Source organism: Dermacentor variabilis, chromosome 7, assembly GCF_050947875.1.
Source record: "Dermacentor variabilis isolate Ectoservices chromosome 7, ASM5094787v1, whole genome shotgun sequence".
Taxonomy (NCBI): Eukaryota; Metazoa; Arthropoda; class Arachnida; order Ixodida; family Ixodidae; genus Dermacentor; species Dermacentor variabilis.
The window spans coordinates 145,166,029-145,180,592 of NC_134574.1; the positions used below are offsets into that span (position 1 = coordinate 145,166,029).

Sequence of the window (14,564 nt, forward strand, 5' to 3'; positions counted from 1 at the left end):
AAGAGAAGGTATGTTCAGGCATTAGTAAGATCTTGATGAGGGCTAGTTGGTTCGTACTTAGAACTGAGGTGAAACAGCGCGAAAAAGACGAGGACACAGGGAAACAAATACCACAGACAAGCGCTGACTGCCAACTGGAAGTTTATTTGAAATTCACCGGACATTTATACCTTTTTCAGCATAGCCATGCGCATATCAGTCGTAAAAACATCTGCAAATCAACAACATTTTAATCTTTCTTCCAAAAATGTAATTTCTTTTTCCGACAAGGCAAGAGAGGGAGTGCTTATACATTTATCTCCTTCCTTTCTTATATGAAAGGCCTCTACTATTTCCCTTTCCTTCTTACCCTTTCCTTTCCCTATGAATTTTGTCTTTTCAAATATGGTGGTGCATTGACACTTGTTACAGTGTCCAGCTAAATGACTCCCATAGCCATTCTTTAGGTTAGTGCTGTGCTGACGAGCTCTTTCATTGAAGCACTGTCCCGTTTGACCTATATAAGATTTTCCACATCTGAGCGGTATTTGATAGATGACGTTGCGCCTGCACTCAGTGAAACGAGTTTTATGATTTGTGGTGCACAGGTGCCTTTCGCGCTTGTTCATGCGATTACATATCGAGGACAACTTACACGGGGCACTGAAAACCAAATTAATTTTGTGTCTATTGGAAACCTTCTTCAGATTGCGTGACAACTTGTGTAGGTATGGCACCACGTGCGCTTGTATTTTGTCTTTTTCTTTTTGGGAAGCATCGGAACTTCTTTTCTCTTTCTGCAAAATGGCTTCGCATACTGAAGTGATCACAGAACTTGGAAAGCCTGCGTTCTGTAGTCGCGATATCCCCGCGATATGAGTTTTATATCGAGAGTCGCGATAGTTTTAAGAGACGGGAATCACCCGACTCGTTAGTGAATGGGAAAAATGTCTAAACGCTCATGAATACTACTTTTAAATAAGATACCCCGTTTGTCATATATTCGTATTGGCTCACTTTCATTTGACTCGCCCTCGTATATGTTGCGGAACGGCCTTATACACGTGCTCTCTGTTGGGACAATAATTTCGGTGCAATTACTCACGATACACGACCGGTGACAGCTGCTCCTGCGTAACACATTGGAATAAATGACAGCGTCATAGAGATTTTTCACTGGCCGTTGCATATGTACAAAAATGTAAACAAGGTTCTTGAATAACAAAGTTTCATTGATATATTTCTCCTCAACTTATTCATTTCATGGCCTTTACATTTTTCATATGAGCGACATAAACTGCTTTGCTGGTTTCGAGCTGATATAGTTCTAAAGATCGTGTGATACTTTTTTTTATTTATTAAATAGATAAAAACATGGAAGCATTGATATCAGTTCTTTTGGGCACAATTTCTGGCACATAGGAGTATATCTTTTTATGAAAAAACACATATATTACTTGTTTTGAGAGTGCGCAGCGTTCAAGAATTCGTTTGCAGCATCTTTGGCAATGGCAATGCAGTTGTCATTCATATATTTGATCCCTCGACAAATTAAAAGGAAGCTTTAGCTCGGGCCCAACTCCGACGCAGCCTGTTGAAATACATGTAAAACGAAGAAACGCTTTTCTGAGATAACCCTTGGATCGCTTTGAATGAAATTTGTTGCATTTAACAGAGAAAGTTAAATTCTAGTGTCTATTGGAAGCAGAATTTTCATTTAGGGCCTGAATTTAGGACCAGCCCGGCGACCGTGTTTGGGTATGGACCCCGATACGCCGACGAGGACTGAGTGAGAAACTACTGCGACGCTATTTCGGACCCTACAAGGTCATCCGACGTATTGGCGCACTGGACTATGAGGTCGTGCCAGACGGCATTTCGCATTCACAGCGGCGCCGCGCACGATCTGAAGTGGTCCACGTGGTGCGCCTTAAACCCTTTTACGGACGCTGACGAACTTCCTTATTTTGTTGTCTTCTTTGCTACGAGTGCTTTTCCTTATTACTTTCGTTTGTTTGCAGCATCGGGTCGATGCTTTTTAAGAGGGGGGTATTGACACGTGTACTTATATTTATCGGGCGACCACGTTTCGCCGCCTAAATCTTATCGCACAGCGCGGGACGCGCCTGCATGTATCCGAAGTTTCTGGAAAGTTATCGATGCTTCTATCCGCTGTATGTTGTCGCCGAACCTTGTGTTATCTGATTTCATCGCGTGACGCGAATGGTGTAGAACTTTGTGGAAGGCACGCGGGTCCCAACGATTAGTCTGGAACATTCGATGACTGCTGTATAAAAGCTGACGCGCTGGACCCGCTGATCAGATTTTCGACGATCGCCGACCGTGTTCGCCGCTATCGTTGTGCTTAAGTGTAGCCTGTTTTGTGGGCACAGGTTCACCCAATAAAAGTTAGTTTGTCGTTCACAGTATTGCTACTGTGTTCTTTGAAGTCACGACCACGTGACAATATTTTGAAAAATCCGAAAGTGCGAAAAATAGAAGCACGACGTTTACAAACTAATAGCTCTGCATCAAGAACAAATATCGTGGTTCTTCAAACGGCACCTATTATAAGAGTCAAAGCGGACAAATTTGGTATGCCAATTTGTATCTTACGCGAATTGGTTACGTGGTGTAGAAGGGTTCTGCAAAAGCCGTATTTCGATAATACTAAATTTTTTGAGATTCATTTGCAATACATCAATTTTGCGCGCTGAAGATGTACTATTAGATGCGATTCACAGAAATGCGATATTATTTTTCATTGTTGCGTTACATAGCTTTAAACGTGATAGCTTTGTTTTCTGAAAATTTGCGAGTTTTGGCAATTTTTAACAAAAAATTTACAACCTAAATAAAAAATTCAAAACCGGAAGTCAGTAGAATTCAAGTTTTTCTTTTATATGCAACAAACCTCGTCAAATTTGGTGCAGTGGTTGCCGTGAAAAACGAATTCATCTTCTACATGTATTGGCACAGGGGCCCCCGAGCTAGAGCTTCCTCTTAAGGACGAGGCCAAGCTGCAACGTGAGCCTCCGCCCGAACGATATTTCTGGCTACGCCACTGGTTTTGAGGTATCTGTACAGGAAAAACATTGATTCAAAGTGGAGGAAAAGAACTAGGAAGCTTACCAGCAAGTATGCGGCCTGTAGGGTGGGCAACACAGCAACAATGAACGTCAAGCCGAAAGTCAGAGAGGCTGAAATAATCTCATGGGTGGCGGCAATGGAAAGGAAACCTGCCATGAGTAACTACTTAAGAGGAAAAAACGAAATCGGGGAAGAAGCAATTTATAACTCAAAGGGAAGTTCGTTACTTTTCGAAACGAGAACGGGATCCCTTAGAACACGCACCTATAAAGCGAGATACAAGAAGGAAGAAGAAGGATGTGCTTGCTGCGGTGAAGCTGGGAAAACTATGGAGCAAGTTTTATTAGAATGTGAAGACGTCTACCCAGCGGTCGATTTAGGCACCAATGGCCTCCTTGGGTTCAGCGGGAGCAGTGGTAAAGTAAACATGTCCGCAACAGGGATTAGTAAGAGGCGTCTGGAGGATTGGTGGAAGAAAAGTAGGGAAGCGACAAAAAGCGGAGACGTACAAAAGCACAGTTCGCAATAGGGGATCAGAAAATTTGCTTGTGGGAGTAGATCGTGTTCTTTTTCTTTTTTTTATTGAGTAACCTAGGTAGGAAATTAGGCAGTATAATAGCAAGAGCTTGGTGCAGCAACCCACCACCTAGTTCAAAGGGGACGCTCATAACATCCATCCATCCATCCATGCTAGGCGCCACCTGACGGGGTGGGGTAGCTGGGGCGCGATATGAAAGGGAAAAAAGACTAGGCGAGAGTGTCACGTGACAATCTTGAAGCCTGTAGTCATTGAACATGTAAAAACGGCGCATGGTAAATACTATGCCCTCGCCACGCGTAGGTAAGCGGTAACTTACGTGTGGCCGGACGCACGTATTGCTATATGTGGCAGTGAGACCGGGTTAGCGAGGGAGTCTTTATAAGCTACCACGAACTAAGCGATGCGCTGAAAGATCCGGCAACCTTGAAGGACCTACATCTGAAGAGAAAACGCGCAGGTGGGCTTCGAAGGGAGGAAGCCATATCGAAAGAACAAGCCCCACATCCAATAATTCCATATGAACATATGGGGATCCGACATATCATATGGAACATGCCCCCATATGATATATGTGGACATGTGGGTTTTTTATATGGGATCCCCATACGTTCACATAATCATATGGGACTTGCCCCGTATGATATACGAGAACATTGGGAATTTTATATGGGACTTCCATATTGTTATATGGTGGTCATATGGCGCATGACCCGTGTCATATATGGGGACATATGGTTTATATATGGGATCCCCCATGTTTATACGGGTTGTTGGATGTGGGGATTACGAGTTTTTTCGACAAGGATGGGCGGCGTCGGAGGAGGAGGTTCGCTTGTCCAGGTTAGTTGCCTGATGTCATGCTCCCTCCTAGTAGTTTTTTTTTCCCTTCGTCCACGGTTTCGGCCTCTCTGCTGGGGCTCGCGGCCTCACCTCGGAGGGCTTTCCCGTTCGGCTTCGGGTCCAGAGCGGTACTGGCGTGGGCGAACACGATCGCTCGAATCGCTTCGCGGGACCGCGCCAGCCGGTGGACGACCTACACGCCTCGAAGTCCAACGTGGGCGAAACATAAGCGCTCGAGTCGAAATCCTCGATTCCTCAGAGCGTGTCACCGTGGAACCAACCTTCGTTACACACCTGCCAACCTTTGAACCTAAAATTCGTAAAAGATCTTGCGGATACGTACGGCCCCGGAAGTGGAGAGGTGGGAGGAATACACTCTTTAAAAAGTTTGCACCCTTTTGGGCTTACCTACTGACTCGTGTAAGGGCCGCACCCCCAACTTGGCAACCCAAAATTTGGGGGGGGGGGGTATTTCCATCAGAGAAGCAATCGCGTTCGGTGCCCCGATGACGCGCGCTGCGCACTTCCGCGTGTCCTCACCAGATGGCGAAAACTGCGTGTTGACCTCTGATGCAGTTATACATTTGGGGATCCGGGGTGTGCTGTAGTCCAGAAGGTTTGGTCCCGTGTAAGGTGCACCTGGTCAAAATGGTGAAAAAGAAGTGCGGCCCTTACACGAGTCTTGTCCCACAACGATAGTCGTCATCTGCCTTGCTGCCATTTCCTTTCTTAAAAACTCTGAGCTCGCGAGTTTCCTGTCAAGAATGCTGTCACGCTGAGACACGCATGCCGGTAGTGACCTGGAAGTGTCGGGCGCGCGACCTTTTAAAGATAGGAAAGGCAGCCAAGATAGACGACGATTATCGTTGTGGGACAAGGTAAGCCCCAATGGGGTGCAAACTTTTTTTAAGAGTGTATAGCGCGCATTTTTTTTTTCACTTTTATGTTCGCCCTCAGCATACACCTTTGGCAGGGTAAACGTTCTATTAACGATGATTTACCTTCGGACGTATCACGTAAGCACCTAGCAAGCTTGTAACAGCACAAACTGACGAGCAACGTACTGCTTTTAGACCACAGAGACTTTCTCAGCGGCTTCGCTGTTGCCGATATTACCCGATTTGGGAGCGTGTCGAAATTTAATGATTGTTATGTTTATTGGCATCCTCTTTGAAACGGGGTAGGGACAAACGGTTCCCTAGTCTGCTTGATTTAATCAGGTTTTACTACATATATCGCTATCTAGCCTTTTGCGCATATCTGATCTCGATCTTGGCTTTCGTATTAAAAACATCTGTCACTGTAGTGCATACCATTACCAACACTTGAAATAACTCCGGTTCCACCAATATCTTCCTTGTTTCCCTTCCACCCAATACGCCAATCGTATCTTTCTTATTTCGACTGCTGACCAGTTAATCCTGCCTTCTTTGGATCCCAACGCTTCTGGAAGGTGGACATCTCCTACGGGCCTCGGCTGGCTGAATATTTTCGCATTCCACTACGACGTGCCGAATCGATTGCAGACTCTAGAGCGCAGCTCTTAGACGCCCGTTCCTGCGTTGAGCGTCGGCGTGCCTCGGCGGCGTAACCGCGCGAACGAGCACAGCGAAAAACGGAGTGCAGCGGGGGATGTAACACGGCGAGAGCGAAGAGAGCGCGAGGAGGCAAGCGGAGGAGGCGGGTGCACCGGCAGCATGAGGAGCAAAGTGGAGGAAGCCACCTCGAAACACCACCAGAGGGCGCCGACGTCCGCGCATCCACGCAGTGGAGGAAAAGAACAGTGGAGTGATTCAGTGATTCACAGTGGAGGAAAAGAACTACGAAGCTTGCCAGCAAGTATGCGGCCTGTAGGGTGGGCAACACAGAAACAAAGAAGGTCAAGCGGAAAGTCAGAGAGGCTGAAATAATCTCATGGGTGGCGGCAATGGAAAAGAAACCTGCCATGAGTAACTACTTAAGAGGGAAAAAAAGAAATCAGGAAAGAAACAATTTATGATAACTCAAAGGGAAGCTCATTACTTTTCGAAGCGAGATCGGGATGCCTTAGAACACGCACCTATAAAGGGAGATAAAAGAAGGAAGAAGAAGCATGTGCTTGCTGCGGTAAAGCTAAGGAAACTATGGAGCATGTTTTATTAGAATGTGAAGACGTCTACCCAGCGGTCGATTTAGGCACCACTGGCCTCCTTGAAGCCCTTGGGTTCAGCGGGAGCAGTGGTAAAGTAAACATGTCCGCAATAGGCATTAGTAAGAGGCGATTGGAGGATTGATGGAAGAAAAGTGGGGAAACAACAAAAGACGGAGACGTACAAAAGCACAGTTCGCACTAGGGGATCAGAAAGTTTGGGTGTGGTAGTTCACGGTTTTTTTTATTGTTTAACTTAGGCAGGACATTAGGCAGTATAATAGCAAGAGCTTGGAGGCGCAACCCACCGCCCCCCGTTCCAAAGGGGACGCTCATAACATCCATCAATCCATCCATGGCACCGGTCATGTGGGGAAGAAAAAGAACCAGAAAGCTCGCCTTCTCGCACATCGTTCACTGCAAGCGTTTCCGGTAAGGATTACCGTTGCATAATCCCGGCAACCGCGGCAACCGTGTGGCCGGTCTATATAAAGCGCCGCGAGTCGTGGCTCTGCCAGTCGGTATCGGTGCGATGACTCAATATATCGCGAAATGAAATAAAGTATGCAGCTCCGCTCAAATTTCGCACTAGGGAGCATTGTAATCGTCGGCGATTTTTTTTCTTCAGCAGTACACACGCCTTATCCTGGGCGCTTATTTGCTCCGGTTACGTTTTCGTCCCGAGGCAGCCAGCTTGGGCCTCCAACAGCAAGGCACTCCCCTTTGCGTTATCATACTTGCTCAAAGTACCCTCTGGTGTCAGTTCCCCATGGATGTGGTGGCAGACTGACGAGCAAAACTTCTCTTTACAAAGCGAATTTATTTTTCGGGAAGCTTGACGAAACATCCGTAAAGTCGCAGAATGATCCTGAATTCGTGAACTTTGGGGAAAATTCGGGAGTTCACTGGTATGCTTGGAACGTCAATAGCGCTTAAAAAGACGGACAAACATAAAAATGACAACACATGACGCTAACTTTCAACTGTGGATATTAACGCGATAGTTTAATTAACGCGATATCAACCCGATAAGCGTCCCGCGTCGACAGTGTTCGGAGCGAAAAATCATTCTGAACCATGCATACCCAACTCCGTGTTGCGCAGAGGTGTTACTGAACTAAATTTCTAAAAGTAAAATGCGTCAGAAAAATCGTAAAGTGCGACTTACACACGACCTACAGACACGATAGTGCCGGATAGTAATCTGAATATACGAGAAAACATAATTCTGTTACACGGAGACTGAAACACAAACCCCTTTTCCAGCGTTTCTGTCAATCACAGAGCGGCGCGCCCAGGTTCTTGCAACACCATCCAGATGGCGCTCGCCTCCGCGCATGCGCGGCCCACGCAAGAGGCCGCGTTTCTACCAGAAAGCTTGCCTTTGTGCATAGCGTTTGCCGCCAGCATCCCCTGGTAAACATTATGGTTACGTTACATAAGCCGCAGTTGCCGGAAAGCGTGAGAGGCAGTCAGGGAGCTTTGAATGCTATCGTGTTCCACTCTTAAAGGCAAAGCTTAAGCATCCTCCAAATTCTTGAAAAGGCACATGCTTTTTTTAAATTGGATTGGGAGTATGCTCATATTTGGGCTAGCTATAGCATCGCATAGGAGAAAAAGCTGGCCTCTTGTGTGTTTGCACTCACGTGCCTTGCGTCAGTTTGTTTGCAAGAGCTATAATCAACCCCCATGCACACCTAGCTTCCATCGTTCGATTGTAAAGAAACCCAGCTTGGTACTTGCGGCTTCATAGTGAGGGGGTATCTGCTCTAAGCATTTACATCTTGCTGTAGGCAGTTAAGATTTAGATCTATAGTACAAAATAACTACAAACGTGAGGACACCAAGTAATCATTACACAGGATCCCTTGCGATTACATACAATATGGATAATTCTGGCAGCATATTCTGCACTTCAACATTGCTTTAGTTTGTTCCCTGCTATAAAGAACAATTAGTGAGGCAAAGTTTTTTTTTTTTTTATAAGTCAAAATAATGTGTGACATGGCTGACAGTGACCTAGCTTTCATTGGCAATATTGCATGAAGATGTTAAAAGATCACCAGCCAGAAGAATGAAACCACTGAAGGCTTTCATTTAACAATTTAATAGAAACAAATTTATTTAACTGACTTACTGATGAGGTTCAACAAACTAAGGCAACATAGAGACCATGGGAGCTGCTGTAGTTAGCGGTGTTGAGCTTGATTTGGCCCCTCTGGGGTTCATGAATATACACCTACAGCTTCGTACATGAGCTCATTCATTCTGCCCGGAACGTAATGTATTTGGCACAGGCGAGCACCAAATTGTGACATCATGATCAACAGCAGAATACTATTACAAGTGAGCTGCCATGGCAGGTTGATTACATTTGACGTGCAGTAGAATAGGCTTAAATGGAAGTCAAAGGATCAGAAAAATAGTTCCGTTTATCAGAAATCTTATTTATGCAAAGGCCGCAAAAATTTCAAAAAAGATTGTTGTATTTGAAAAGTTTTGAGCGTTCTGACTTCAACATGGTGAGAAAAAAAAAATGTTATTGCAGACTGCTTGGAATAGCACAGATTCTTTCGCACAAGGCATTCATTCATGCGCTCTCGCTTTTTGAGTGTTGCCATCACAATGAATGAAGGAATGAATAAAATAGGCAATGTGAACGCTGCACAGTAGCCGCTAATGCTATGACAACACAACTGCCTGATAGATTGGATTTTATTGGCTATTTGGCATCACCATTTGACATGTTTGACTATCTACTCCTGTTTTACATGAAGTGCGACCGCCATTGAGATAGGTGCGCTTTTGGTTCCAGTTCCGTTTAATCGGAGTTCACAAAAGGAAGTGTTTCGCTTAAATGCAATTTGCTAACATTGTTCCTAGCGATGGCAAACCAATGTCGGCACACTCGTCCTGTGTATCCAGTATTTATGCTGAAGTGAGGTTTGTGTATCCGGAGTATGCTGTATCTAATGCATGGGCACAGCCAAGCACATTGACCACGTGTCCACCCCCAAGCCCCCTCTTCTCCACCTTGTTCCCAGTCAAGTGTGTGTGCTCTCCCCTCCCCCCCCCAACCATCAAAAAAGAATTCCTGGCTATGTCGCTGATATAATACCTTTACTGAGAAACCTATTGCTTGGGCCATCCTAATACAAACACACACACACACACAGAAGCACTATGGCAGGCAACTGTTCAACTTATTAGAATCCTAGTAAGTGACTGCAGTAAAACTTGAATTCATAATAAAGCCATAAAATGCTTTGCGAAAATTTACAAAATTTGAAAGAAAAAGAAAATAAACGCGAAATGTTAGGTCTGAAACTTCAAAACTCTGGCACCAAGGCTGAAACTACAACTCTGTTAAGCATGCGAGAGCATTTCTAAAGCAAATAAAATCAATGGGTCAAATTAATCCTGCATGTAACAGCTACATCAGTAAAGAGAGTTAAGCAAAACTTTATATCATTAAAAATGGTATAGGTCAGAGGCATAAATAGCATATCAAGTGTTTATTGCTAACAACCTTTGTGTGCAACTTTACTGCTGTAGTTTTTGCCAATGTTAACAAGCTCAGTCAACACTCACCAAAGCTAAGGTACTCGCTTATTCAGTGTAGTGAATTCCCATGAAATCAGTCCAGCAGCGACCGAACAAGAGCAATTCTTTTGTTCAACACATATTTGGATAGTGAGTACCCAGCTGTTGTCCTGAATTTGCTTTTTGTGTGTCCTGATGAATCATAGTTGTTAAAAGCTTTTCTTTTTTTAAAGCAATGAACAAAAGACTGCAGTCACCTGCCTTATCTGCCCTATGGGATATCAGATAATGGAGCGAGAATAAGTGGACATACAGTCTTATCTACCTTTCAGAGTTACTAGCGCAATAGTATATAGTATATATAGCCCCCCCCCCCCGGTCCCCGTCCCATCTTATCTGTCCCAAATATAATATCTTCTCATGCCATAAACAGGATACATACAGGCACACAGGGAAGACTCTACCCACATATATGGTCATTCAGGTGTTCAGATTGCAGTGAAACACCCACCCGAAGGGAAATTTGCCCATGCTAGCTGCAGGAGTGTACTTGTGTAGACTCATTATAGACACAGACTTTCTACCTTTCCTAAAACATACGTACTATGTGTTTACACAGCTTGCAATGGGATAACCATACGGTTGCAAGGGGCAAGTCGGTGGTGCTTTGAAACCGCACCACAATAACAGAGGTAAATTGGGTAACAATGAAGGCATGTCAAAAACTTGAACAAGACAAATGTTCGTAGGAAGATGGAGGCTTGAAGCGATTAACAGTGGCTGAACAAAGTTATGTCGCCGGCTCCAGCAACATTTTTTGCTCAATCACTGTTTGTCACCAACTTGGTCCTATATGATGCATAGCTAACAATATTTTTAGTGCCTTGAATTTGTAATTCGATTGATATTTGTTACCAGTTCTCTTTTCTTTGCCAACATTGATGAGTGCGGTGAAATGGACTTAGTGGTCGGTCATCTTCTAACTTGTAGTGCAGGCACAACGACAAAAACATAAAAGATACATTGTCTGATATAACAAAGTAAATTTAAAATATTTGACGATGAGATTAAAGCATGCAACGTATACATACTTACAACGAATATTGGCTATGGCAAAGGTATTTTTGTACTGAGTGAAACTTTAGTATAACGAAATTTGACTATAAATAGTTTTCATGTGACATCACAAACGCAGCTTCACACCGTGCTAGTATCTGAACACGGCAGCCATGATAACGCTGGTGTACCATATTACCAAGTGTACAATGTTTTGCTTTTTGACAGACTATCACTATTATCGATTTGTCACTTGGCACAAGATGATCCACATGTGCTGTCATGTTTCATGTTTACAAAGCTTCTCAATGCATTAGTAGTAGTAACCCAACATGGTGGCCATGATGACATCAATGCAAACCATATGCATGGTGTGTCCCAGCTATCAACACCGAGTTTTTAAAGATGGGCCATTCTACACGAAGATAATAAACAAGTACATGTTGTTCCCAGTCAAGTTGAGTAGCCGCCAGTAACGTTTTGTTGATGCCATTCGATTTAATAATTAATTGCAATAAGCTATCTTTTAATTACTGCTCTGAATGCCATGCTGTCAATCAAGAATCATAGTGAAATTGAAAGAAACTAAAAACTGGGGTGTTTTCAACCACGCACTTTTTGCCTGCTCACTTTTTCCGGCTGATAAAGAAAGCTCACGGAAAATATCATGCGACTAACCATCTGCCCAAATCAAAAAGCAGTGCCTTCACACAAGCTCCGTAGCAGTTAGTCCCAGAGCTGGCCCTTTATCTGGCGCTGCCCGCCCACGACAGCACGGCGTGACTTATCGACCACTAACTCCTGTGGAGCTAGTTTGAAGGCACTGCTTTTTGTTGGAGGCGGAGGGTTAGTCAAGTGATCTTTTTTCATTTTTCGCAGGCTTTCCTTATCATCCGGAAAAAATTAATGGGCAAAAAATACCTTGCTGAAAACATGCCAGTTTTAGGTTTCTCTCAATTTTCTACAAATCCTTCATTGACAACACATCATTCAGAGCAGTAATTGAAAAATTAGGCAACTGTAATTAATTAATAAACCGAATAGCATCAACAAAAAATTTACTGTCGGCTGCTCTACTCTACTGTGAACAGCATGCACGCGGTTAACTTCTGGCAGAATGATGCCATCTTTTTTTTTTAAATGTGATGCTTGATAGCTGGAACACCCTGCATATGAATCTCCGTGCGTTATGTGTCATTATCAAGCACTGCGTGCTAGAGAAGTACAGTTACCGGTCAATTTCACGCTCCGCCCTTACCTTGGTCATATATGAACTGCTTGTGCTCTCCAAAGCCAACACTGTCAAGCCATCTGAACACATCCTCTTGGTCCTGCTGCTTGATGAACTCGTCACTCTGTCGAATAGCGAGGAACGTCAACACAAGCGTGGCCAGGGAGCACAACAGTACTGACGGGAGACGTGCAGCGAGCCATATGGACGGATGTGACATGAACGTGACTGTTATGCCGCTGTCCCTCGACGATCCTGAAAGAAATGGCAGGGGATATTTGTTCCTGCCAACCCTGTCTCGTGATTTCGTAATGCTAGCATGCTGTCTCAATGCTCCGGTCACATATAGTAAAAACGCTAAAGTAAAAAAGGAAGGTCATGAAAAAAAGAGCGTACGGTGATAGTTAAGTCAATGCACGTAACCATGTCAAGTTTACACAACTCTGGATTCAAGGGTCAGGCTGTGGTTTTCATACACAGTGTTTACGACTGCTATATCCGTTAATTGTTTGTGGCCTGAACAAGACAGAGGCTCGCAGGAAGGTGGAGACTTGGAAGTAATGAACAGCTTGTCGAACAACGTCTGCCTCTGGCTGGAGTGCAATGTTTAGACAAGGGGATTTGTTAACAGTGCGGCAACGTCAATGACCCATCCTTACAAAGGCAGGACACCCTTGTGCAAAGATTGGCTCCAGTAGGAGGGGTGCTTTATTAGGGAGGGGGGGAGGCAGCAACATCTTCTGCCCTTCTATCACCTCACCCCCTTCACCCTTGTACCACCATGTAGTGCCAAGTGATAGTGCCCTCCTACACCTTCAATGAACTGGAAGAATCGTGTACGTACCACTCTCCTCGCAACCCCACGAACGGTTAGGTCCTGATGCCACCCCTGGTTGGCTCAAAGTTCGAGACATCATTTGTGTAAGCATTGTTTATTACTTGAATTGTCTGTGGGTTTCATATCTCATAAAATTTATGAGCATGACCCCATAATAAGATCACGTTCATATCAGCAATACATTGATATAAAATGACAAGACGGGACACAAGGAAACATGGGAACAGACACACTATGCATCTTGCAAGCCCATGCCTATCTCCTGCATCGCGACCTTTCAACGGGAGCGCTTGCAACGTTCATAAAAAGTGGGATAACATGTATAAGCGGTCTACTAAACATTTGGCGCGCCGTCCCGACTGTGACAAGGTGTCGACGGAGCTCTCTCTTTTTAAAAAGAAAATATCAGCAAATCGCACCGACATATGCGTCGACAGGCACGGATCGTAATCACCATAAACTATTTTACCGACACCGCCGATTGACGCGTAGCGACAATGCACTCGTCTGCAACAGCACTGATGGCATTCGAGCGAAAGACGTGCGGCGTACCGACGTCTGCTGCGTCTCTTACCCGACTGTCCCTCCATATCTCAGGAAATCTTGATGGGCAGGTCCCATGCATGCAGCATTTGCCTGTAGGCAATGGGCCGTGACGATCGCGGGGATAGGTCGGTCCCCTCCCGAGAGCCGTCTTTCATCGACTCCTTGTCAACGGCGTATTGACAGGTTACAACGTCACGAAGACAGCAGCTCGCGAGTCATTTTTAGGCGCTATTCCAGACGAGCGTAAACCAAAACGCGCGTATCGCCCGAAGCCAAACGTTGGGTCGTGTGACACACTAGACGACGGCGTCTGCTGTCGATGCCGCGAAGCCCGACGTAGTGTGCTACCCCGTCTCCCCGTGATCCGATGACGCTGAATAACTACAGAGCGGCACACTCAACTGAATGCGAGACCTTGCTCGTGGAAACGTCGGCACTTATGGCATCGTTCGGCTGATCTAGTAGAGAATGCGTAGGCTGCCACTCGCTTTTCTTTAAGTTACGCTATCTGCGACAATACACACAAACACAACAAAAACAGTCCAACTTACAGGCACGACGCTGATTCAGTTCTGCGTTCAATAGGCGCAGTTTCGTAGCAAACTAACGTTCTTAAATAAAAAACTCCGCGCATCTTAACAAAATTTAGAAAATGGAAAATAGTTACAGAATAATATTGTGTGTTTTTATAAAGTACAATATGTGAACGATGCGAACGCTGCTGCGCAAGGAAGAAAAATAATTCACGTTCGCGCCTTCTGCTAGGGGACTT

General features: G+C 44.8%; 1 protein-coding gene across 1 annotated transcript in view; it reads right to left on the bottom strand.

The window, feature by feature from the left end:
• LOC142588087 (apoptosis-resistant E3 ubiquitin protein ligase 1) overlaps positions 1-14,346 on the bottom strand; it is a 95,214-nt gene extending 80,868 nt beyond the window's left edge. Inside the window, exons 1-2 of the mRNA XM_075699548.1 lie at positions 13,821-14,346; positions 12,436-12,663 (exon numbers count right to left, since the gene is read on the bottom strand). Of these exons, the coding sequence (XP_075555663.1) occupies positions 12,436-12,663; positions 13,821-13,836 (244 nt within the window). The 5' untranslated portion in view covers positions 13,837-14,346. The remainder of the gene's footprint in view (positions 1-12,435; positions 12,664-13,820) is intronic.
• Between the last annotated feature and the right edge of the window lie 218 nt (positions 14,347-14,564).